The sequence below is a fragment of the Corvus cornix genome, chromosome 13 (genome assembly GCF_000738735.6).
Source record: "Corvus cornix cornix isolate S_Up_H32 chromosome 13, ASM73873v5, whole genome shotgun sequence".
Taxonomy (NCBI): domain Eukaryota; kingdom Metazoa; phylum Chordata; class Aves; order Passeriformes; family Corvidae; genus Corvus; species Corvus cornix.
In genome coordinates this window covers 12,789,184-12,815,369 of record NC_046343.1, presented here as the reverse complement: position 1 = coordinate 12,815,369, position 26,186 = coordinate 12,789,184, and the positions used below count along the sequence as shown (strand labels likewise).

At 44.6% G+C, this 26,186-nt stretch overlaps 1 protein-coding gene across 1 annotated transcript in view; it reads left to right on the top strand.

The window, feature by feature from the left end:
- CTNNA1 (catenin alpha 1) overlaps window positions 1-26,186 on the top strand; it is a 119,872-nt gene that overhangs the window by 15,129 nt on the left and 78,557 nt on the right. Inside the window, exons 2-7 of the mRNA XM_039559897.1 lie at window positions 1,625-1,731; window positions 3,583-3,778; window positions 10,531-10,697; window positions 11,450-11,569; window positions 13,400-13,666; window positions 16,185-16,388. Coding sequence (XP_039415831.1) covers window positions 1,627-1,731; window positions 3,583-3,778; window positions 10,531-10,697; window positions 11,450-11,569; window positions 13,400-13,666; window positions 16,185-16,388 — 1,059 coding nt within the window. The 5' untranslated portion in view covers window positions 1,625-1,626. The remainder of the gene's footprint in view (window positions 1-1,624; window positions 1,732-3,582; window positions 3,779-10,530; window positions 10,698-11,449; window positions 11,570-13,399; window positions 13,667-16,184; window positions 16,389-26,186) is intronic.

The following is a 26,186-nucleotide window of genomic DNA, read 5'->3' as shown; positions in this document are numbered from 1 at the left end:
ACCTTGCACCTTGTGAAGTTGTGCTTCAGTGTGTCAGCTTTGGCCAGCAGTGCTGGAGTGAGTTCTTAATCTCTCCTATGGTGCCCGTGGTGTGAGAGCCTGTGGGACGGCTGGGGACCAGCCCTGAGCCAGGTGATGCTGAGCTCCTCCAGTGCCCCAGAGCTTTTATTCTCTGAAACAAGCAGCCCCTCCTGAGCACAATTAGCTGTTGGGGTCGGGAGAGAGCAGTTGGTTGTTGGTACGTGTTGTAAACGTTGTTGGTTACCAAAATTAGTGCCTTGCCTCCTGCTTCTTAAAAATAACGGGATGTTGTGCTTGTCTGGCAGCTTGGGGACATCTGGTGCTGTCAGAGCAACGTGACTGCTGAGATGCAGCACAGGCAATGCCCTGTCCAGAGAAAGATTAAAAATGTCAGCTAATAAGCTTTAAAATGACCTCAACAGTAGGTGTTTAGGAAGATGGGTGGAAGGAGATTTAGGAAATCTATTTCTCTTCCTGACTTTTTAAAAAAATAAAAAGTTACAAATGTAGGTTTAGTCTAATCTTGAATTTTGAGGTCAGCTCAAAGCAGGAAGAGCTAAAATGTATTATGTCTGAAGTGATATGAGTTGGTTTTATCGTTCTGTAATACTTCAAATCCAGTTTTTACTGAGATTACTGTTCAGTTTATTCTTTCATTGTGCTGTGCAGCACCATGGTGTTAATCCAGTGATTTGTTGTAGTTCCTTATTTTTAGTTCTGATTTTTTGGACTCCTGGTCTCAACAGCAGAGCTATTTTAGTAGTTTCACTCAACTTTTCCCATAAGTATGTTTGCTGTTCCGTTGGGATGTTGATATAAAACTGTAACGGGAAGAAACGGCTCAGTGACAGCTTTGAACAGATCTCTTCATGCAAATCTGCTTTTCCCTACTATGCAAATGTTAAGGAGAAGTGTAATAGATATGTAAGCTGTTAAGTATGAACCAGCTGGATTTTCTGGCTTTGTAAGACTTGGATTCACTACTTTACCTTTGTACTCCCCAAAGGTGAACTGGGTGAAGGGGGAGGGTGCATGGGTTGGGTTAAATCTGGCTCCTGGTTTGGCAGAGCCTTTGGGGTAGTGACTCGTGGTGGAGCTGAGAATATGGGCAGCTTTCTGGGGCTGCTGAAGTCAAGGTGTTCCCTTCTGCTCCCCCACACCTTGGGCTGTGTCTGAGGGCTGGTCTGGGAGCACAGGAGAGCTGGCCCTGGAAGGGAGCCCTGGAAGAAGGGGGCTCTCAGCTTCATGGGTGAAGTGTCCCCACTACCTGTGGCCCTTTGTTGCTCGGGGACCACCAGTGAGTAGCCCAGGCACTGCTGATCTTGTCATTGCTCTGATAAAACAGTGTGGCTTTGCAGTAGTTTGTGTGGATTTATTTGCTTTTGGTTTTATTTTCTAACCAAAATGTACAGGTAATATCTGTATATTGTCAAATACCTGTATATTTGTCAAACTCACTATTTGAATCAAAACAGATGTTTCTGGAGATGCTGTAACCTTCACTTACACTAAATGGATGTTTTGTATTTAACAGTCTATTTTAATTTATTAAGATGCATTAACAATAAAAAGTTGTATTCATGTATCTCTTTTGTTCTCACAGAAATGACTGCTGTCACTGCAGCCAACGTGAACTTCAAATGGGACCCCAAAAGCCTGGAGATAAGAACACTGGCAGTCGAAAGGCTGCTCGAGCCTCTTGTTACACAGGTAGGAAGAAGATGGGGCAAAATCAACAGTCATAAAGAGGATTGCCTGTTTTGGTGTTTTATTTTAATTAAGTCACAAAGCTTAAATTCTAGGTGTAAAACACTCCAAACTAACGATGAAGTCTACAAGCAGTTTCTTTGTTCCGTTTCATTGGAACAGTCACTGGCCATGAGTCCAGGGAGACTTTGCTGCTTCAGCACCTGATAAGACACAGCAGTTACTAACATGCACTTCTGATTGAAATAATGTTCCATGCCTACACTTTGTGCTGGATTTGTGAATAAAAGCTTCTTTCTGTGGGGTGTATGTGCCCCAGTGAAAAGCACTGAAGAGCTCAGGAAGGCTGGAGTAAGTCTTGTAAAAGGGAGCTATGTGTTTTGGGTGTTTTGAAAATTCTTGGAAGAGACTTTCTATGAGGTCTGGAAGAGAAGGTACACTGGAGACAGTTCACTCTTTGCCTGTAGCGTTGTTTTCCTGGAATATGAAATGTCTAAAATGATAGAATGAGCTGGACACCATTCCTGCTAAGTGCAGATGGGAATTGCCAAGTTCTGTTTCTGGTGTTTTTCCCTTTAGTCACCAAGCTGCTGTCTGTACCTGCCACTTGTTCCCTCTGGATCCTCAGGTGGGCAGTTGGATGATAAGGCTTTTTAGCCAAAGTTACTGATGGAGTCTTTGCTTAGGAGAAATTGCCCTAATTTGGCAAACTTAACTGAGCACACTTGTTCACAGGACCTTTTTCACCAAGTGGAGTGTCTGAACTTACTCCTCAAGGAATGAGCACAACAGGCTGTACTGGCAACCCCCAGTTTTCTGAATGATGTGGCTGACAAAATACAGAGGGGGAACTGGAGCAAATTGCCTTGTTGCAACTTGTTCTTTATTTGTAGAACACGATGAACTGAGACTACCCAGCACAAATGCTCCCCATTAACCAGCCATGATATTCCCAGCTGATGGCTTTCCCTCTCTACATCAGCCAACTGGGAAGATAGATTCAGCTCTGAGGACCTTTATGTCAGCAGCCCTCGGGCTTTCCAGAGTAGTAATTTTTTTAGTGTTGTAATTTAATGTCCCTCTGAAGTAGCTTTGTGTGCATTTTCTTACACTTTCCAAAAAGGAGAGGAAAGAGTAAGGCAAATGGAGAAGTGTGTGTGTGGATTTTGTGACATGTCTGTGTTGGATAGAAGGGGATGGATCCTGATCCTGAGCTCAGGCAGTACCTGGGGGTTTCCTGGTCTCTGGTGATCAGCCTGTTCCCAGCAGGGTTTCAGTCTAAGACACAGAGCTTAGAAATATTGTGGATTACAGGAGGATTGTGAGAGTTCGGTTGGGGTTTTTTTTAGGGAAAAATGAGCTCTACCAAATCCTTTGCTGTGCATTCAGCCTGTTGGCTATAGCACTGTTTTGGACTGAAAAGATACTGTGTCTCTACATTTCTACTGGCACAGACTTCAACCTTGTCTGGGGTCTCTTATGGCTGGAGAGTTATCCCAAACTAATTATCCCCACCTTGGTTTCTTTCATGCGGTGCCAAAGAGCTCTGGCCTGTTACTGACACTGCAGTTTATCAAAAATACAAATAGATCTCCATTCTTAAAATCAACTTTTGAGGTCTGCTGCTTCTAAGAGAAGTCTTTGAGTTGTTTAGCTGCATTTATTTGCTCACCTAAAGAATCAAGAAGCATGGTAGTGTTTAAATGTGAAAAACACTCATGAGGTTAACTTGAGCTGGCAACAGTGCAGGTATAAGCAATACACAGTCTAGAAAAAAAAGTGGCCTTACTATCAAATGGATAAACATTAAATTTGTTTGATGTTGGGTTTTTTCCCTTCCATCTATGCCTTTAGGTAACAACACTGGTTAACACCAGCAACAAGGGCCCCTCCAATAAAAAGCGAGGCCGTTCTAAAAAGGCCCATGTCTTGGCTGCTTCAGTGGAACAAGCAACAGAGAATTTCCTGGAGAAAGGAGACAAAATTGCAAAGGAGAGCCAGTTCCTGAAGGAGGAGCTGGTGGCAGCTGTGGAAGATGTTCGCAAGCAAGGTAAGGGTGTGGAGCTGGTGGCTTCTCAAGCTGTGGCTCTTCAGAGCAAGCAGAACCGTTCCCATTTCCCTTTGCTGCTCTTTCTAATGACTCTGCACCTCTCACCTTGGGGATTCTCAGCTTGCCTGGCTGGCATCCCAGAGCAGTAATATAACTGGATGGGTCTGGAAATTGGATGTTCCAAGTAGAGATTAAGAAGAGAAGCAGAAGGGCTGGTTCTTTAAAGAGCATTTAAAAACTCAGTTTAGGCTCAAAAGTAAACGTGCTCCCCACAGCTATAACTTTTATGGGACTGCATCTCAAATATGTCAATAACTTCTTCAATATTTGGCTGTATACAGACCAGCACTGTAGGAGGAAGAGCCAAGTGTTGACTCGACAAAGATGTGTTTCTTGAATATGCAAGATGTAAACAGCACCAAACAGAATGTGAAGACCTTGATTAAATATTCCAGGCTTCCTTCCTCACGTCTAATGTTGATTTTTATAATTTTATTTTTTACTTTCTTGGAGCAGACCTTCAAGAAAAGCCTGTGGAGCTGACTTACTCTAAAATATGCACTAGTAAATACTGTTGCTCATAAATCATTTATCATTCTTCCAGTCATGAGTCTTTTCTATGCTTCAGTGAAACCCAGTCAACTGGTATTAATGGTGACGGCTGCTGCTGCAAGAAAGGGAAAACTCATTAGCATTAATTACTTGTTTGTAGCTGAAGTTGCAGAGTGGTGAAATATTAGTTGAAAATGGTTCTAAGTTCTGGATGAGCCTGGTTGACAGACCAAAGAAAGATCAAGGTAAGAAGGCTGCAATACAAGGGGCTAATTGAATTGGCTTAATTTAACAACAACAACAAACAGCAAGAGAGACCCCTTTGACTCTGAGCTTTAATTGCTGGTGCTTGCTGCTCAGTGGAGAGTCAGAACTCATCTGTGGGTGCCTCCAAATGGCTCAGTGATGCTGGTGAGAGAGGGAGCTCTGCTCAGCCCTTGGGACTGAGAAGTTCCCTGAGCTGGATTTGTAGCTGAATATTGCAGTGAGAAGCTGGTGGGAAGGAGAGACTGATAAAAAAATCTTCCAGATGACCCTTTCCCATGTTTCTTGGCTCCTTCTTGGTTCTGAGACTACACATAGGCTTGATGCCAAAACCTCCCTGCTCTGTTGCCTTTGACAGAGGAGGTGAAGCTCATAACTGAGAGGTGCTGGAGTGAAATAACTTCCCACCTTAATGTTGCTTCACTTCTTTCTCCCTTTTTGCTGTTTGCAGCCTGTGTGAATTGTGGCCTAAAAGGGGGGGCTGGGCCTGTTTCCTGAGGCTGGGTGGGTGGTCAGACTGCAGTGAATCTCCTGGACACCAGTGGGGCCCACCATCCTTTGTGGGGATGCAGTTGCTGCACAACCAGGGATCAAAGCTGTGCCCCATCACAGGGCCAGTGTTTGGCCAGGTTTAGCGGAGCAGCTTTTGGTGAGGAAATTAAAAGTCAAACCAGCCTTTGAGGAAATGAGAAGCCAGCAGTGAAGGATGAGCTAGAACAGAGGGAAGGGTTATTGCTGCCAGTGCCCAGGAGGATTGCAATTCTCAGCAGTGCTAATAGCAGCAGGGAGATACATTGGGAGGTTGTATGTGGTTATATACACTGTGTGCACCTCAGAAGCTCCCAGTATTGTGGTTAGACCAGTTGCATTAATGAACTGGAGAAACAAGGACAGTGTGATGCAAAGCCTGAGCATGTGCTCAGCAAATCTTCCTGGTGGTGGTGCCTTTACCTGCCTTTTGCAACTGGGGCAGGAGTGGAGAGGAGAATCTGGGTGTCGTGGTCAGCAGCAGGGTGATCACGAGCTGGCAGCATCTGGGTCTGACAGCAGCAGTGGGATTACAGATATAGAGCACAATTAATCTTCAGCAGAGGACAGGAAAATAGCATTAATAACGCCTCTGTTTAGAGTAGGGAGCGGTTTAGTTACCATAATAAAAAAAGATGAATGAATGTAGATGGGGATTACGAAGATGATTAGGACAATAGATAACTTGTCTCATCAGAGAAAATTAAAAACTTTTTTTTTCAGCCTAGCGAGAAGATTGAGAGAGTACATGATTTTAGTGAGCACGCTTGTTCATAAAATCCCATTTGTTGGGGGTAAAAACAAAGAAGTGAAAAGAGCTATTTCAAATGAATAATAGCATGGCTACCTCCTAAATCAATGTAAGAGGATCTTCAAAGTCTTCTTGTTTTTTACAATGGCAGAATAAATTACAACTCGCTTTAAATATTAAGCAAGTTAATGAAATATCCTACAGTAAGATTCCTGGCCCTTTAAAGCTTGGACTTTTGATTTCTTATAAAGTAATGGAAATTTTTAAGACTTTGAGCTAAAGAGTGGAGATAAGGAATCAAAGTGTTTTTCAGAACAGATCCTGCTGTGGTTATGGAAAAGACTTGGTATTGGGAAAGCATTTGATGTGAACACTTTGAATTTCAGCATTGTCACAGTGTTTGTTAGAGGCATTTCTGCCATCAGAGGTTTGCTGGGTAACAGAAGGGGCAATACTGGTCCTGCCCAGCCTGACTTCCCCACTGTAAGCTCCCTGTGGGGTCTCATTGTGTGTTGGAGTGCTCAGCTCTTCTGGTGCTGTTGGGAAGTGGTGTGGAACTTGAACCAGTCCCTTACCCAGGTGCTTGGCACTGAGACAGCTTCCAAACTGGGCTGAAGAAGGAAATTTCTTTTGGATCAGACTGGCAAGGCCATTCCTGATTCCCTGGAATGCTGATGGCCACAGCTCACTGTCTCTGTAGCTGCATGTGAGCGTGGGGATCCAGGGAATGAGCTGTGCTCTTGCTGCTGTGTGTCTTCTATGGCAACTTTACATAACAGACCAAAAATTAAAACTTCAAAAGCCTAAGCCTGTGTATTGGGTTTGAGGTAGGAGAAGGGATGAATGCTTTGATGTCTCAGGTTGCCAATGCAGGGGAATGAGCTGACTGATTCAGCTCAGTGTCCTTCTGCTTCATGTTTCTAAGTGAAGGGTTCTTCAAAACTGAACAGTGAGATGAGTTATGAAAGGGAAAAACAGTTTTTTCAACTGTACATCACAGAAGATGTCTGGTGTAAGGATTTCCAAGGAGCAGTAGGAAGCCAGTTGTGGAACATCTTGAAGTTAAATACTGAATTCTTCTTGGAAAATTCAGCTTTAAAGTTCTGTTGGGACCAGTTAGCTAAATTTCTTTGAAAGGTGCAATGAGTTCAGTTGGTTTCCTGCATCAATGCTTTAGGAATGTGCCACTTTGGAAAGCCATAACCTGAGGGAGCTCTGAGGTGGCTCTTGGCAAACTGTAGGAGTGTTGTAGACAGTATATGGATTTAATTGAAGACAAGATTACGGAATTACCAGAATTGTTGCCATAAGTACCAATTTCTGTGTTGATATGGCAAAAGGTCATGTGGGGCCTCATCCTTTATAGCAGAAAGCCAGGACAGCCTGCTGTGACACTGCTGGTGGGCATTGAAGGTGGCATTATTGGGGATGGCACTTCAGTATCCAGAGTAGTAGAGACTTGAAACTCTGATTTCCTGCTTGCCTTCATTTGGTGGGGAATGGCAGCCTCTGGGGAAGTGCAGCGGGGTGCTGTGAGCAGGAGGGAATGGCCTGGTGGCACTCGTGGTGTCCCTGGCACTGCTGGCAAAGCAGCCCGGGGACAGCCTTGAACTGGAAGTGCTGAAAGGTACGAGGTGATGTGTGGGCACGAATTCCCAGCTCGGAAGAGGAGCAGCAGTGTGTCCTGGGTGTTCCTGCCTCGCCCGTCCTGCCTGCTGCTGTGCCCTCCCGCTGGTGGTGTGTCCAGCATGGTCATCATGCTCCACATGAAAGTGCTGCCACACCCTGTGGGCATGGGGGAAAGAGACTAGAAAGTGGGAATTTTCTTTTGAGGGACTAAAATCTTACCATTTCTAAAATGGGCTCTGTTCCATTCGATTTAATTGAATTATTAGTGCTTGATTGGCAAAACCACAGGATGACTATTGTTGTCTCTTCTTTTCTCAACTCTGTTTTTATTTTCTTTCCCCTGTAATATCTAATGAAGGTTATATTGGAAAAACAGACTACTCATGTAAGGATTTGTACCAGCTTTGTAATCTGAGTCTCTTAGTTGGACTTTTCTCCACAGTGTTACTTTAACTCTTAAAATCCTTCTTCCGAAGTGGTTGTGTTACCTGTGTTCAGTGTTGAAAAGGGGAAGATGGTGCTGGATCCCATTGGAACTGCTGATGTGCACACACAATGCAGTACCTGCACATTGAGGCCAGGCCAGAGTGCCCTCTTGCCCTTTGAATCCAGCTAAAATAACTACCCCATGGTGCTTTCCCTTTATAAAAGAAGTCTGAAAGCCAGCTTCCCTTAATTGGCAGAAATGTATATATATGCAACAACTTTAAATATAATCTGCTTTTAATTTTGGGAAGCTGGTTATCTTTTGACACCCTGACAAGCTGTTTGAAACTCACTAAATCTTTTAAAATCTCTTGTTAAAATAAAAGGGAATAGCATTTTATTTTAGGACTGGCTTGAAAGGTTGCAATTTAAGAGATGGATAGAGGATAATTTTGGTTTTTAACTTCATTAGCAATTTCTGAGATTCATGTGAAGCAAGTGGCCCCTTCAATAAATTGTTTTAAATAGAAAATAAATGAAAACAACATTTTGAGAGTTAAAAATGTGGGAATTTTACATATAAGTAAATAAGGAAGGAAATATTTGTACTGAACTTTGGTTCTGGCATATCACAGAATGGCCTGGATTGGAAGAGACCTCAAAGCCCATCCCATCCCATCCCCTGCCGTGGCAGGGACACCTCCCACTGTGCCAGGCTGCTCCAAGCCCCAGTGTCCAGCCTGGCCTTGGACACTGCCAGGGATCCAGGGGCAGCCCCAGCTGCTCTGGGCACCCTGTGCCAGGGCCTGCCCACCCTCCCAGGGAGGAGTTCTATCCCGATACCCAATCTAAACCTACTTTGTTTGAAGCCATTCCCCTTTATTGTTACTTCATGCTCTTGTAAATATATACCTTTAAATCCTGAGATTGTTAATGGATTTCATACTTGTGGTGATGACTTTTATTATCAGCCTGTTCCAGAAGGAATAGAGAAAGGGTCATGTCAGTTACTGTTGGGGTTTTGTGATCTGGCGATTTGAAGTTTTCAGCATTGGTGGTACATCATCTCTCACCCATCTGGAAATCTGCAGTTCTTAAGCCTTGTTGAAGTATTGAGTTGTGTTCCCCAAAGCTGGGTAGGGGATAGCTTTGGGTTGATATTGAGAGCTGGCCTGTACTTGGACAGAAACTTTTTTGCTGTGTCCCAGTACAGAAGTAGCATATTTTTATCTTAAAATGTTATATGCCACTCTTGGTTATATTATTTAAGATGATGGAAGGGTGTTACATAGGAGGGAGCATTTTAACAAAATCGAGTATTTTGATGTGGTTGCTTGGGCAGGCTGGCAGCTGTGCTTGGGCTGAATTTAGCTGTGAAGGTGTAGAGTGCCTGGGTGGCAGAAACTTCCTGGGCAAGATATTATGTATGAGGATGGTTAACCCCAGGCTCTCCAGCTGTTGGCATTTCTGAGCAGTTAAGAATAAGTTGTTAAATAAGTGGAAGCCTGCTGGGACTGCATCACGCAGAGATTTCGGTGCAGCCCTCGCCCTGTTTGGTGTGGGGGGCTCCAAGGGACTCACTGTCAGCTGTCACTTGTCAAGCACTGGTGGAGGCTTTTTAGTCTCATCTGAGACAGGCTATTTTTATTTCGGCATTTGGCCATGTGGACACTTTTTCATACAGGTTTTTGGGAAGCCTCTGAAACAGCAGCTATAGCAATCTGCTTTCCGGTCATCTCTTGCTGCCTGCAGGTCCCTGACCCTGAGGACCTACCATTTTCTAAACTAAGTCCTAGCTGTTCTTTGTGTTTCTGAGATGCTGAGATATCCAAGGATAATAATGTGGATTCCAAAACTTGCTGCTGTGTAGGAACAGTGGTACTGGAAGCTGCCCCAAAAAGTGAGGGAGAAATCCAAAATTTACTCCTCTGACTATTTGCAGGCACTACTTTGATGCTTTGCAAATGCCTTCTGGAGGAATTGCTGTAGCTGTGCAGAGTGGCCTTTGCTTTTCATAGTTAACCAATGGCATTGTTACCATCTGAAACCCAAATTCTTTGCTCCTGCACCAGATGCAGCCCCACAGGCTATGAAATGTTGAAGCATTTTACGAAGCGCTGCCTGGCTTTGAATTCCAAGCGGGGCATATCCAGCCAGGTCATAGCTCGGAGTTGTTTACGGTCCCAGGAGCTGTGGCAGCTCGCTGTGTGTTTCTGGGCTTTCTGCTGCTTTCTGCTTAACTCTACACGCACACAAATCAAAGCTTTTGCTCAGGCTTTGAAAGCATCGTAGCTTGGCAAATAACTGCAGCCCTGCAAAGGCATGCTGAATTTGCCTCTCTAGAGAATTCTGGCATGCTGAAACACCTGTACAAATGGAAATAAGGACCAAAGTGTGATTTCCCAGCCCTTCCTCCCTGCACAAACCCTCTGCCCCAATGCCATGTGGTAGCTGTACCCAGAGGTAGCCACATGCAGTATTAGTGGTTGGCTGTATTTCACAAATGCTTTGTTTTAGAGACTTAGGTTGGCTTAGGAATCTTTCTGGTGGCTGAGGCAGTGCTGTGTGGTGCTAAAGCAGCCCCTGCTGTCCCCCTGTGCAGGTGACCTGATGAAGAGCGCGTCAGGGGAGTTTGCAGATGACCCCTGCTCGTCGGTGAAGCGAGGGAACATGGTGCGGGCCGCGCGCGCCCTGCTCTCCGCCGTCACCCGCCTGCTCATCCTGGCTGACATGGCAGATGTCTACAAGCTGCTTGTCCAGCTCAAAGTAGTAAGTGTGGGTCTGTGCTGTGCCTGGCACGCCGGGGGTGCCCCCGTGTGACCCCGTGGGGTGTGCGCTGGCAGCGGCTCCCTTCTGCGCCGGGGAGGGTCTTGGGGCTTTTCCTCTCAGCAGAATGTGTGCAGTGGGCGTGTGTCACTCATTTTTATGCTCACTGTCAGTAGCTTTTGACATTGAGTTGCACTCTGCTCTGAACTTTTAGTACAGAAACTAACTGAGCCCTGGTCTGCAGCTGCGGGTGATAGTCAGCCCTTTCATCTTACAGAAGTAATTTGGCTTTCTTATAACCAGGACTCCCTTGCAGCTACTAGGGATGAGTAGCTTTGGCAGGCTAAATAAAAATGAAAGTGGACTGTTTGAGGAAGCCTTTTCTTCCCATGGGCAACAGGGTGGGTGAGTGATTGTGCAGAATTTGAAGTGAGATGACACTGGATACTGGGTCTTCCTTTGCAAATGAGCTTTGAGGACTCTCCTTGTGCCCTTTGACCGCTGCCATGGCTCTGCCAGGGCCCTGGACTCCTTCATGCTCTCTCAGATGTGTGTACTTGACTGTCTCTGGTAGCTGGTGACTGTGAAATAGTAGCTAAGCACTGTATCCTATTAGCCTTTAAAGTGTCTCTCTCCAAAAAATAACGGGGCAGAGGAAGATTGCTTTCTCTGTCTGCTATGAAATACGTTCTGAATTACTTCCTGACCTGTGGACTGTATTGCTTGGAAAAATATGTGAATATATATTCTTTTAGGTGGAAGATGGTATCTTGAAACTAAGAAATGCTGGCACAGAGCAGGACTTGGGTATCCAGTACAAAGCCCTCAAACCAGAAGTGGACAAGCTTAACATAATGGCAGCCAAAAGACAACAGGTATAGTGTGGCAACTTTCTTTTGTATGTTAATTTTTCTTTTTCTTTTCCCAAATAAGGCAGCCCTGCTGCTCTTGGACAGTGCCTGTTGCTGGTAATACTTTTTATGTAATTTTTTTTCCATTATTGCTGAGTAGTTTGTGTTGTGCTCTGCCATGTTTAGGGACTGTGAGCTTGCCTGGTAAGCAGGAAAAGTCTGCTTGGCTGTAGGGTGCTGCTTCTGATGGAATTTGTTCTTAGTAGCATTTGTTTATGTCAGTTCATTAGTGCCCTAATGAAATGCTGCTCCCCAAGAGCTGCACTTCCATTTTGAAGCAGTGCAGGTGTGGGTGAGGACAGGGAGCTGTGTCCCAGTGTTGGGGCACTCTCCACTAGACCACATTGCTGCTGCGGTTCATGCAGATGGACTGAATGCGTCCACGTACACACGGAGCAAAACTCACAGCTGGGCACAGCCACAACTTCCCGAGGAAGTGAGTGGTGCTGCCCACTGGTCTGGCACTGAAATGTCCATTGGAGAAGGAGTTTAAATTCCTGTTTGTTATGGGTATGTTCTGTGTTTGGATAGCTTGTCCTTAGCCTTAAATTGCGTGTGAAATTTGTTTTGTTCAACAGCGCTGGTGTGACTCATTCTTGTGTAGTTAAGTTTTCAAAAGAAAGCAGAGGTGTGGGCAGTTAAACTTATCAGGAATAGCATAATTCTTCTAGAGCATTTTTTGCCTCTTTGTTCTGCAGATATGGTTAAACCAAAGCTGCTTATGCACCTCTGACACTGCTTGGGTTTTTTGCACAGATTTGTCTTAGAAAATAAGCTGGGTACAGTCAAAAAGGGATTGCCAGTTGGTTATGTATCTCAAATCTGATTGCAGTAAATGGGAGTAGGGTTGTGATGGCAATGCAATAAATGCTCTTAAACTGCTTTGTGATGGATTGTTCTACACTATAGGAAGTGGTTGTACAAAATCTGTAAATCTCTGTGCCTGCTTGGAGTGCCCTGCCTGCTCAGTTTGTACCTTACAGAGGTCACCTATTGCCCATTCATTTTAGAGAGTCTGACAGATTTTTTTTCCCTTTTCTCAGTAAGGCAGTCCTTGTCTTCATTTTCACTGCCTCTGTGTTAGATTTAAGAGGTAACTTGGGGATGGTGATGCTGCTAATAACTGTGGTTGTTCCTCCTTTTATAAACTTACTGCTTGTGCTGGACTCAGAAGCTTTATCTGATCGTGGTGCTTCTGTTCCAAAACAGAGGTGATGGTGCTTTAGAGAATTACAGCACAGAGTGTTTGGGGAAAGACTTATGGACTTGCTCACTAACCTTGAATTAGTGGTAATTACAGTCATTGGATTAATTTTGTCTCATTGGAGGTGAACAAGAAGCTGAATGAGATTATATATTTGTTCTTCTGAAATTAAGTACCTGAGTCTCTTGAGGAGAGTACACACCATCTTCTAGGTGTGATTAAAGAAAACATTCTGGCTGTGAGTCTGGGAGTTTAAATTAAAGATGATCTTGCTTCTCATCTGCAAGTGCAAGACAGGACAGCTTTCAAAATGCTGGTCCTCTGCTGCAGAATAACAAAAATCCAATGTCAGAGTTTGAATTGTGGTGTTGTGAATTGCCCTGCAGTGTTGTTGTTTTTTGACTTCACGGATCTGTCGTGTTTTGCGATTAGTTGAGCCCTTAAGGATAGGAATACTCAGCAGACAGATTTGAGCAGATTTGAGGCAAAGAACCTGCTTGTCCTCTGAAGATCCAGGGAGACAGTGTAGGGATGTTGAATGTGGGCAGTGCTCTCAAATGAATTTTTTTCCCCTTTAATTTTCCTAACAGGAGTTGAAAGATGTGGGTCACCGCGATCAGATGGCGGCAGCCAGAGGAATCCTGCAGAAGAACGTGCCCATCCTGTACACGGCGTCGCAGGCCTGCCTGCAGCACCCCGACGTCGCTGCCTACAAAGCCAACAGGGACCTGATCTACAAGCAGCTGCAGCAGGCGGTCAGCGGCATCTCCAACGCCGCCCAGGCCACGGCCTCGGACGACGCTGCCCAGCAGCAGGGCGGCGGCGGGGAGCTGGCCTACGCCCTCAACAACTTCGATGTGAGTTGGAACCTTGCTGTGAAAAACCCCCTCGAGCTCTCCTGTTTGTTCACCTGCTTTGTTAGCCACAGCTTGCTTTCATTGATATTGCCTGGAAGATCATTTCTACTGAAGTACAGCAAGTTGTAGGCAAAGTAGACTTTTTTTTTTTAAAAAGTCATTTTCCAAACTAGGGTTGATGGAATATAGAAAGTTATATATGTGGTTCTTGGTGATGGAAGGCTGTCAAGTAAAACTAGCTCTGAAATAGCAGTTAGCCTACTGCTACGTTAGATGGTTTGTTTGAAATTGATTATTTCATAATATATTTATGTAATGTATTCTTGGAGGTGACAGAAGTGATTTATTAAAAGTGAATAATGTATTTGGAATTGCTGAAACTACCTATTGAGAGGAACATGAAGTGGGAAGTTTTAATATGATCTTTGGTTGGAAATGAAGTCATTTCACACTGATATGTTGTACTGATCTGTCATGTTCTTTATCTTGCATTCAGCACGTTGCTGAGGACAGCCATGCATTTTTACTGAGATCGCTTTCCTTTTGAAGCCAGGATTCGGTGTCTACCTGATTCAGCCTCTGAATTTTAAACACTGTAGCACTAACTAACTCTAGAACTTTATTTAATATTGCAAAGCCATCACTCAAAAGGCATTTAATAGTTGTGGTTTTGCCAGATTTTGATCACCACCTCCTTTTTTGCTCTTACCACTCTTGTTCCTCCCTTTCTGGCATGTATATTTTACCAGGATGAAGTTCTGTTTGAGTTCTCCCTGTGCCTGATGGGAAGCCTTTCCCTGTGATCTCTTGGGTAACAAGAGGATGTCATGGCTACCTTGATCTTTGTGACTGATCTCAGTTTTGAGTTTGCCTTTCTGAAATTCCATCAGTAAGCCTTAGGGGTGTGCCTGGGGTTAGCCCCGAGGGGCTGCAGGTTCTCACAGGTGTCTGTGGGAGGGGAAGGCAGCCCTGCAGCAGCACTGTGTCAGGGGCTGGAAATGAAGAAGCAATTCAGTTCAGGTTTGTGGATTGGCTTGTACAGCTCAAACCAGCTAATGGGAGTTTTCATAAATCACCCCATTTTACTATACAAACTCTCCAGGATACAGCTGCAGACTACTCCTTAAGTGTTGCAGTTCACACAAAGCTTTTAATTCCACTTTGTGAGGCTCTCTAATAGCAGCAGTGCCTGATCAGCAGGCCAGCTTCACGATAGCTTTGTCATCTCATCCCTGCCAAAGGAGGCTGACAAAACAAATGTGTTGAGGTTCTTGGCAGATGTTATCCCGGCACTTCATTTCCTGCTGCTGCTTGAGTGTTATTGTGCTCCTGTAACAGAGGCTTTGAGCACACATGCTGCCAGATACTCCAGTGATGGTAACATATTAAATGGCTACCAGAAGATAACAAGCTGATTGTTATCTCTCTTTTTTGATGGTGCAGTTCTGGGGTGGTACCATTCTATTAGCCAATGGCTAGAAGTTTCAGGAAAAATGAGGAGAGAATGTCTTGGAGGGCACATGCCATGTTCTCATCCTGCTGTGATGGCTGTGTGGTTACTCCATAGGGATGTGAAATGTGCTGGCTGGCAGGAGGAGGTGGTTGTGACATGGCTGCAGAGGTTAGCTCCAGTAGAAACTGACTGAGGAAATTCCCATTTCAAAAAGCTTTGGGGTTCCTTTTAGAATTAACAAATTCTGCCCCTGAAATAACCCAACCAAACCCTAAACAAACCACCCAGCCATGAAATGGCCAAATTATTTTTCTTCATTAAATTACAGACCTGTTTAAACAAATCACCTGAAAGTACTCAAAGGTGATAAATGCTGTGCAGCTGCTTCTGGGGAGCTTCCAGGGTGGTGGTGAGAGCAGGTACATCAGTGCTGCTGTTTCAGCCCTGGGTCTCTTGGTATGAGCTGTGCTTGCTAGCACTCTGGCAGGAGAAACCTGTGGTAATTTTCTGCCATGAAGAAATTGATTTCTGTGTGGTTTGAAACCTTTGTGTTGATGTTTCACTTGGAGAATTGTTGAGAATACAGTTGTATTTACCTGCCTAACATTGAAGAGAAGAAAGACTACAAAGTAGGGCAATGGAGCACAATACATAGAGCTAATTTTGGATGTTTGTTTTCTTGTTCATGATGGGATAATTACATCTGACAAGTTAACTAGTGAAGGCCTGTCCAGATTGACATGTCATTAGGAAGAGTTCTGTACTTTGAACCTTATTTTTGCTGGCACATTTGATTTTTGCCATTCATGTAACAGGGCTTCCTGTGGCCAACTTTTCTTTAGCTGTCAAAGCAGCACAAGAAATGAGTAGCAATATAATCTGCTGGGAAACCTCTTAGTAATTTTACAAAACTACTCATGAAAATCCTCCTCAGTGCCAAAATGGTGTCGTTTGCCTCTTCATGCCTGATCAGGGGGTTGCTCTAAGTGTTGGTTGCGTGGATGACTTAACAGTAACGCACTGCTTTGGCTGGTGACTGATTTGCAGAACTTTTTCTTTTGCTAGAAACAAATAATCGTGGATCCCTCGACGTTCAGCGAGGAGCGGTTCCGGCCGTCCCTGGAGGAGCGGCTGGAGAGCATCATCAGCGGGGCGGCGCTCATGGCCGACTCGTCCTGCACGCGCGACGACCGCCGCGAGCGCATCGTGGCCGAGTGCAACGCCGTGCGCCAGGCCCTGCAGGACCTGCTCTCCGAGTACATGGGCAACGTGAGTAGCCCTGCTCTGCTTGCTCGCTTCGGGGGGTATAACCCCGTGTCATCAGCTAAAATAGGGAGTTGGAGCCGCATCCCTCAAAGCTGATTTGTTCTGTCCCAAGGAATTTGAACAGTAAGAAGCGTACCTGAAAGGTTTGTCATGAGATGGGATGAAACCTACTTAAATCATCAATGATACTTACCTTAAAATTCATCTCCAGTCTTCCAAACAAGTGTTATTATCATAAAATATTAACCCTTTGGCACTGCTTTTATTTTATAACTGTTAATACTGCTTTGTAGAGAAATTCAAACATCAGTTTACAAAAAGTAACTGGGCCTATGCAAAAAGTTCTACTTCACTTCTGTTGACTCTTGGAACCTTTAACTGTGTCATCTTTGTGGCTGAAAGCATAAATTGTCAGAATCAAGTTGATTATTGTTGCTATTCAGCTTGAGTAGAAGTGATGTAGGAAGTTAACTATGTAGTAAAAAATCCTGAGAGCAGTTTGGTCTAAATATTGGGCTCAGAGCAGTTCTTTTCCAGTGTTTAGGCACTGAATGTGCACACAGTGTTTGAAGCCTGAGAGTGTTTCTGCAGTTGGAGTGTCATGTCATGCGGATGAGCTTCTGCATTTGAGGGCATCATGGTGCAATACTGGACTTCCTTCCCCTCCATTGCCCCTTTCCTCTTGTTCCAGTGGGTTTTAATCTGAAGAACTTGCTGTGTTGAGAGGTGAGATCAGGATATCATAAGATTATAGACTAGACTATGTATAATTGTTGAACTTCAGTATTGTTAAAGCAGATTTTGCAAGTAAGGTTGCAGAAATGGCAACAACTTAAGCAAACTATGTGGCCTGTAGCACTGAGGCAAGTAAAATTGTCTGAAGAAAGCTTAATGGGAGGAGGTGAAGTCTTATTTATGCTTTTGAATGTGTTTGAGGTGCAACTTAGTTCAGAGATAGCTTTTTTAGGCAGTAGCACTTATTTAGGAGCCTTGCTGCATTAGATACCTTACCTCCAAATCTTTTGGCCAGAGTGATTTCAACATAGAGTAAAACTGGTCCAAAGGCTGCCATGTGTGGGTTGGGGTGGTGGAATTCAGAGAACAGATGCAGTGTGTGGTAGAGAGAAAGGAAAACAAGGATTTCTGTTTACCAAAAGAAGGGCAAAGTAATTGAACAAAACTGAAAGGCAAGTGTGATGTAGCCTGCGGGCTGAGCTAGGTATTCATGCAGTCTGTCTTAATTGCTTGTGAAAGTCACTTGTGCTCAGCATTGACATTTTGTAGAACTCGAGACTGCAGCTGGGAAGCAAAGCACGGAGTTGTGCCACTCAGAACTCCTTTGAGCAGGGTGTTCTAGAAGTCTATGAAGCATCAGCAATAATCCCTCAAATGTGCTGCTGGATTGGAGGGAGCCCTGTCAGCATGATTGCAAATGGAGCAGCCACCAAAGGGTAATTAAACATGTGCAAGAGGTAAATGCTCGGTCTTGCATGTAGGAGTTGGTGGCATTTGTCTCATTGAAAGTTGGTCAATAGCCCTGTGAGAGTGCAGAGCTTTGACTTCCTCTGACAGCAATGCCTGTCCTCCTCCTCAGCCATGTGCTTTTGTCTCTGATAGGCAAGTTAAAGTAATCATGCTGAGATGGAAAGAATGTATTCCCTCTGTTATCTCCTTTAACACATTGTGAAATTAGTGGAGCATACTGAATTTTTTAAAGTCACTGCTATGTTATGATTGTAGACAGTGTAGTTGGGGAAATGAGATTAGAAATTCAGTGAAATGGAGTGGAAAAAGCAATTGATAAATTATGGTGAAAATGTGGGATGGTGTGTAAAAATCCATACTGTAAACCCCTCTGTGATTAAGCTGAAGAGTGACTAATAGTTGGGAATCTAAACAGTGAAAATGGTTTGATACATCTGCAGGAAGAGTAGGGATGTGCTGACTTAGAGTAGTGGCAGAGGAAATGTCATTTCATGTATATGTATGATATACCCACAGCTCCTGGGATGCTTTCCTCCAGTCTCCCTTTGAAGGAGGAAGTGAATTGGGCATTAAATCTGTTAATTGCACAGCACTTGCAGTGCATCGTAAATCCTATCCAAGTGCTAGAGTAAGAGGTATTTATTGGCCAAGTGTAAAAATTCAGAGAAGATGGGATGAGGAATACACTGGAAGGGCTGAGGCACAGGGCTGTCTTGAGGCAGACTCCCTTTTAGCTTTAAATGCCATCTCTTCAGTGACTTCCTCTAGCTTTTGGGCTTGCTTTCTCATCTCTGGCAATAACAAGACCGTTTTCTAGACACTTTATAACTCAAAGTTTAGTGTTTTGGACCCAGAGTTTAACTGTTTCTCTGTGCCTGTCCTTGAGGGTCTGTAAGTCTGCAAGCATTGGCGGCTGTTGTTATGGAGTGTGGCAGAAGTTTTTAGCTGAATAACAGTTTTTGGCAATAAACTGAATTGTGGGATCTCTTGACCCCCCACTGCATCTGCTGGCACGGTGATGAATCCTGTGATTATGCCCTTAAAAGAAGGGATAGATTTGCTTGTTCAGTAGTTTGTTACAGAAGTTTGAATCCCCTTTTTCTTAGATTGGTGGGTGTATTATTTCCTTTTTCATCTAGCATGATTTCTCTTGCCATTTTCAAGAGCAGTCCAGCTTGGTCAGACTAAATCTTGTACATCAAGGCCAGCATCCTGTCAGACAGTGGTGAGTGGATCCTGCAAGCAGAAGGACAGGAACAAGGGAGCTGTGTAGTTTTACTTACCTGAGTATCCCCCCAGTCCCGAGCTGGCATTGCTGACTGTGTTGAATGACTCTTGGCAGACTTTTCCCCAATGAATCTGTGGAGATCCTTTCTGAACCCTTATAAGCTTCCTTAGCAAGGAGTTTCCTGCTTAAATGGGTGCTTTGTGGAGAAGTATCTTTGTTTTGAAGCAGAACAACCTCATCATGCCTGTTCTGTTGGATGTTTCTCTCATCTCATTTAGAAAAAGCCCCTGAGCAGCAGCTCCTTGCCCATCCTTTCCTGTGCCACTGTTGTTTCAGAACCATATAATGAAGGAGGCTTTGGTCTAAGCTTCCCCAGAATGAAGTGTCCTAGTTTTATTAGATCTTGCCATAAGTGAGTTACTCACCACCTCCTCTCAGCTTTGGCTTTGCCCTCATGACCGAACAGCGTGGTGGCTTTGGACAGGGTTTGTAGAGGGAATGTCCCAGGGCCTGTGCATGCCTGCATCCCACAGCAGTTGGTCTCAGCTGATTTCAGCCCAGTCCTGAGGACTGGGTAGCATTTGGTGTGGTAGTGGCTGTTCCCTTGTGTAGATTCACGTGGAGAGTCCAGCTCAGGTGGCCCAGGAAGGCTTCAAGATGAGAATGCCAGTGTGTGAAGTGACAGCCCTGGGAGAGGAGTTTCAAAAGCGCAGTGCTCATGTGAGCCAAAATGCTGGGCGTGGTCATGTTCCCCCATCCCCTGCCGTGCCCTGCCTGTATGGTCTCTGAACTTTGGGGACCAGAACTGCACGGGCTGTTCAGGGTTCCGGCAGTGGCACAGTATCTTCTGGTTCTGTTCTGCAGTCCTGAGCTACCAATGCCTCACACTTGATGTGTTCTCTGACATCTCCTGAGCATGGAGGGGGCTCCAGGAGGAGCTACCCTCAGGATTCAGCTTCTGAGCCACAGTGGCAGGAGTCTGTTTCTGTGGATGTTACTTGACATGGGCTTTCATTACCTGTGTCCACCGAACTTCATTGGAAACTTTGACCCAACCTCTTGGTTTATGAGCTACATTCTTTGAAATCCCAGCTGTTCATCCCTTAATTGTAGCATCTGATTCTCTAGCTTTTCCCCCTCCTCTTCCACTTCGCCAAGGGAGAGCTGTTTTCCATTATGGCTTTTGCTCACTTCTCACAATTCCAACAGAAAATAGTTTTCCTTTTTAAACTTTCATTGCAGATCCCTCCTGGATTGAAATGGCATGGATGCTTATTTGCATTTGGTTTTATTACTCGGAGTAAGCTTGAGTCCTGCTGCTGGTGCTGAATGGCAGGGCTAGAAGAAGGCGGCCTAAATTCATTACTGATTCTGAGAAGCTTTGTAAAAGCAGAGTAGTCCAAGGTCTTGTTTCTGGGATCAACTGCCTGGAATGCAGTAAATTGACCACGTGAGTTGTAGCTAAGTTTGTAATATAACTCACAGATGGCAAGACTCAGATCTTTGTATGATCTGTGGCAGTCAGGCTTTCTTGGTGTGTATTTTATTAATTAAATGACGAAATTTCAAAGCATATTGAGTTTAGTTGAACATCGATTCCAGACTTAGGCAGGGCAAGAGGGCAGAGCAAAGCATGGAACTGAATGATGCCAAGATTAATAGTGCAATCAATGAAGAAGTTAGTAAGAAATATAAGAAAATACAATGGAAACAGTCTTTTGTGTCTTAACTCCATGATCTCGTGTGGGTACATGTTGACATGTTGCAGTTTGCTCCAAATAAAAAGGATGAAGCTGTATATTTTTCGACACTACTACCAATTTATCCTGGTGTTGCCTTTGCACTGGCAGCTGGTGAGATTCCTCTCCCACTGTAGGTACAGCCAACATCTCTGCTTTTCCGTGCTGTGCTACTCAGCTCTGCCTCAAAGTTAACAGAACTCCCATGAAAACTACATGGATATCTAAACTACTGAAAGCAAATGCATTAAAAAATCCCCAGTGGGCTGACAGCTGAAATATTTCTGTGTTTGAGAAGCTGGTATGTAGAATGGAGAAGTAAGAAAGTGTGTCACTGACACAGGAATCCACAAACTCTGTCGTGACAGGTACATGCTCTGTGCTGTAGCCCTCTGGGTGTCATTAGCACAGGGCTTGGGCAGCTTGCCTTGCTGTCAGCTCTGTGTTGCACATGGCAAACCCTGGAGATGGTGGCTTTGAGGCTGGGCTTTGAAGGGGTTTGGGGTTCGCAGGGTAGAAAGCACAGGCAGTGCCTGGAAATGCAACCAGCAGTTTCCAGCGTGCTCTGAACCTGCAGAAGACATCAGTTATCTGACTGACATGTAAGACTGGAAATAAAAGCTTCCTTAAGCTTTTGACAGTCAATTTTTATTGCCTGGTGCAGGAGCCCTGAGGGATGGGGACAGTTGAGCTCCTTTCCATGAGCCAGCAGTGGTCGGAGGTGTCCAGCCCTGTTTAGTATGCACAGGGACGTGCAGAGAGCTCTCATTTTCAGTCTATTCTGTACCCCATCAATTTCTAATGCATACAGCTCCCCTTTCATGCACACACCAGTAACTCAGCCATGTACCAGCAGAAACATTGTCAGGAATTGTAGTTTGGCGAGTGCGGAATGCGGACCCGGAGCCCCATTGTGTACCACATGCTCTTGTACAATAAAATCCCTTGTTACTACATTTGGAAACGATAAATCATGTTACATAAAGTAGCCTGACAGGTCCCATTTCAATGGGAATTTTAATGCTTTTATATTAACATTCTGACTGTGTCCTTGACTGTCTGGATTGCATTAGAGGTGCTTGGCAGCAAATGGAGAAAAGCCATTGGGAGTTGGTTCAGAGCAGGCATTCCAGGCACACATCACTTCAGGATGGCTTTTTATTTTCCCTGGTTTCCATCTTCTCTTTGGCCTCAAGTGCTTGAGCACCACAGCAGTGTCTGTTTGGAGGTGGGGGGTGTGTTTCTTTTTGTGTTAGATTTTAACCTAACCTACGCTGGTGTGGCACAACTGGAAGGTGGGAGAGGTGGCTGAGCCCAGGCTGTGGCCCTGCACTGCCTCAGGGAACTCTTGCAGGCCAGCGTGGTTTGGATCTCAGGGTCTCCAGAGAAGGGCTCAGTACTGCTGGATTTGGACCTGGTGGACCCATAACTTGCGAAATGCTGGATTTGCACCCTTGTGTCTGTGTTCAGTGCAGTTAGGGGAATGTACTGCTCCAAACAAGTGCTGTTTCCTCAACCTTAATTGCACTATTTGCTTTTCTTTCCTAAGCTGCTTTGAGCATCTCTGATGCTTGGAAGTGATTGGGCAAGAAAGTGCCTAGCTTATCTATTCAATATCTGCTGGGAGAAATCATTTGTCTTCAGAACTACCAGCAAAGGATATTTCTACTCCTGACACAGTTGCAATTTACAGAATGGAGATGTGTTTTCATGATGAATTTGCCTATTAATGATGTTGATCCACAGCTTTGTATTCCCATCAAGGATCCAAGCTTGGAAAGGAACATGTGAATTTTCACATGACTGTAAAATTCATTTATAGCAAGTATCTATACACTGAAAGAGCTCTTGCACAGCCCTTTTAATGAAAGCATCTGTTTCTGTGGAAATAGATGTGAATTTAAATGGCACACTGATCGTGTTGATGATAAAGATGCTGATAAAAATTCTGCCTTGAGATAATCTACACTTTCTTTTTTAATATTGTTTGTCAGTTTAAGATGCCTGAATGCTGACGTGATGGATGTGGTTTGAAAGCCTGGATGGGTTTTCCTGTCATGGACTTTGCTGCTCAGTAGAGAGCTGTGCTGTTATGCTGGGCCCTAATTTCCATAGACATTATTGGTTTGACAAAGATGCTGCTTTTAAAAACAGAACATTTCTGAAGTGATAAGAGAATTTTAAGTTTAATGCTTACAGGCTGCCATAGAGTAAATATTTCAGCATCACTGGAGTGAAGCCAGATGAAGATGAGAACTTCACACTATGTCAGTCAGGCATTTTTGGGCTACAGAGTCAAGCTTCCAGGAGTTCACCCAACACCAGCCTGGTTTGGGACTTAGTGTGGGGTTTTCAGGAGATGTTCTGGCACCTTCTGTTTCTTAGGGAATAATACAAGGACTTACTGAATTTAAGAGAAGCCAGCTCAGGCAGTTTTGTAAGCCTCGTGATCTTTGGGTTTTGAAGCTCTTCAGTCTTCTCTGTCACCCCAGTGGTTTCCCTGAGCTCATCCCAGTGTTGATGTGGAATTGCTGGTTTAGAGACCCCAAACAACTCGGGGTGCCCAGCCCCAGAGGGGAGGGAGGGCAGCACACGTGGGCTTCAGCTTCGTGCCCTGGGTGGGGACACACTCCAGTGCAGCCAGACACTGCTGAGGCCGTTGATGCCAGGGGCACAACTTGCAAGTCCTGGATGCTTTTTCAGACCCAAGACAGTTTTTGTGCTGTGCAGATGCATTTCTTAAAGAAGCATCTGGCTGGCTTAGCGCTTCCTGAGAGAATCCAGCAAAGGCCAGCACTCACACCTCAGGTCTGGTTCCAGTACGAGCCTAGATGTCTATTGAAGTCTTAAATCACTGCTGCACTCCATCCACTGCCTTCAGCCTTTGCTTGTTTGGTGCAGAGCTGCCAGCGAGAACTCTCTTAAATTGAATAGATTTGACAGCAGCTGGGACTTGTTCTGAGCTGCCTTGTACAGCAGAACTCACCCTTGCAGCCTTTCCATGCTTTGCAGCATTTTTGTTACTGACTCCTAATGTATGTAAAAGAAGGAAGGTGGCTGCCCTCACTTACAGTGCTCACTGCAGCCAGCTGTGCAGCAGAGCTGAGCTCTGGTGCTGGCTCTGAGCAGGAATTGAGTCCTGTGGATACCTTGAGTGGCAGTGAGGGCTCCCATCCTACCGGGTCCCTCCTTTCCCCCCTCACCCCCTGGTTTTGTGTTGGTGAAACACCTGGGTTTTCCTTTCTTGTCAGGCATGTGTCCATCTCCAATGTTAACACATTCTAATCTTGTAATAATGTATTATAAATCTCGACCTTTCTTAATCTCATGTTGATCAAATAACATTTAAGATTGGTGCAGGGAAAACCTGCAGTAATAATGTGTACAGCCTTGTTTGTGATATGGATGTTGGCATTTTGCAATGTTTTACTTTTGGTGAGCTGTAAGTGGTTTTACATAAATACACTAATGCCGTTCATGGATTCTGCTTTAACATTGTGCTTCATGACTTAATTCATTTGAATTCTACTGTTTCGTAGGAAAATATTTGAACTTTATCTGCCTACATAAGATCAAATATGTAGTCACCCCTAATGCAGCTCCATTTGGTGATACTTGAATAATCTCTCAAAGTCAAAATGAAGGAGTATGGATGGAATGGAGCATGTAAGTTTGCACAGTGACTGCTGATCTGTGGATAAACAGTCTTTTAGCCTCCAGCAGGATCATGCTCTCAGTGTGCAGAAGTATTACACACACAACTGGGCTTTTCAATTCCTCTTGTTGGAGGAAAGGGATGATGGAATTATTAAAAAGATGGAGTACCACAGTTCTTGTATTGCAACAAAATATTTGCATCTCAAGTCCTCAACTTCTCCTTTTGCTTTTGCGTTGATCTAATACAAACTCTGGGTTAAGTTCCATCTGCAGGGTGGGATTCAGAAGATAATGAAGAGAGAGAATGGGAACAGTCACTGTCCATGTACACACGTGTCCCTGTGGCTGTCTTCTGCTACCACTTGTCTCCTCTTCAGTGCTCCCATGACATGCAAAACCTTTTGTGCTCTTTCATTTTTTCCCTTTCCAATACCTCTTCATCTTTTTTACAGCTCCTGCTGCAAGCATTAGAGGTCTTGATGGAAACCTGGATATTCTCTTCTGGATGTGGTGTTTATTATCCAGACTCTGCTCTTGCTTAATCTGTTTTATCCTGTGTAAGAAAGCTGATGTTCTGTAATGCTCTTAATGTGTCCTGGAGCTTTAGACCTCCTTTGTCCCAGAAAGTCAACGGAATCAATACAGAATAATTAGCATTTGTGGCTTATCCAAATAGTGGCAGCCCTCTGGAATTTAAATAGAGCCAGAAGAGTGACTTAATCCTTCTCATGTCTGAGAAAAGGATGAGGCTTAAGCTGTATCTTGGAAAGCTGTTGAAATAGAGGAGAGAACTTTGGCTTCCTTCTGGCCTGCACAGGGACACATTCCTTTAGCAGGAGGGACGGGAGTTAGAGGGGAAACAGCAGAGCCAGCTTGTGTATGGCAAGGTTAAAAACCTGCTCAGGCTGTCTGAAAACACTCACTTCATGACTTTGGAGACTGGATACTCACAAATTATTCTTGCTGAACAGGCATTCTAGAAGAGTGGTTTCCTTACAATAACAGCAGCAAAGCCAGAGGCTGTCAGGCCAGGAGCTGCCTTGCAAAGGTGGGCTAAAAGGTGCATTCTTCTCGGCACCAGTTAAAAAAAGCATTGGCATTGGGCCACAAGAGGAAAACCAGGGCATGTTCAAAATTAGCAGTAGGCAGTGAAGAAACAAACCCAGATGGTTCTGAGCTGGCTTTCACAAATACCTGTGCCTTCCATAAATGGAGGGTGTTTTTACTGTGTGTGTCAGAGTGAACGCAAATATTGTGGGATGTGCAGCCACTCGTGGAGTATCGACTCCACTGCATTCCCATTAGCCTCCGCCTGTCAGAAACAAGGCTTTTGCCATTCGTTGGGTGCTCCACTGCTGCCATATGTGGCCAGAAAAAAAAATTGCTTCTCAGCTCCGAATCTCTTTGATATGCCCGAGGTGCTGTCAGCTGTGGTTTGCTGAATATAATAACGTGAATTGACGTTATCAGTTACTTTCTGAAACCTATGGAATGATCTGGGGAAATGAAGCCTGCTCGTTCTCTGGGGGGAAAAGGGCTCTGAAAACAGAAGGTTTTTGGTTTAGAATCGCTTCAACTTTGTAGGTGGGGTGGTCTTGAGAGTGAAGTATCTGTGGGGCACAGGAAATGTTCGTGACATGGGAGTGTGTGGTGGAGTGACTGGACAGAGATGAGGAACATCTTGGGGATGCA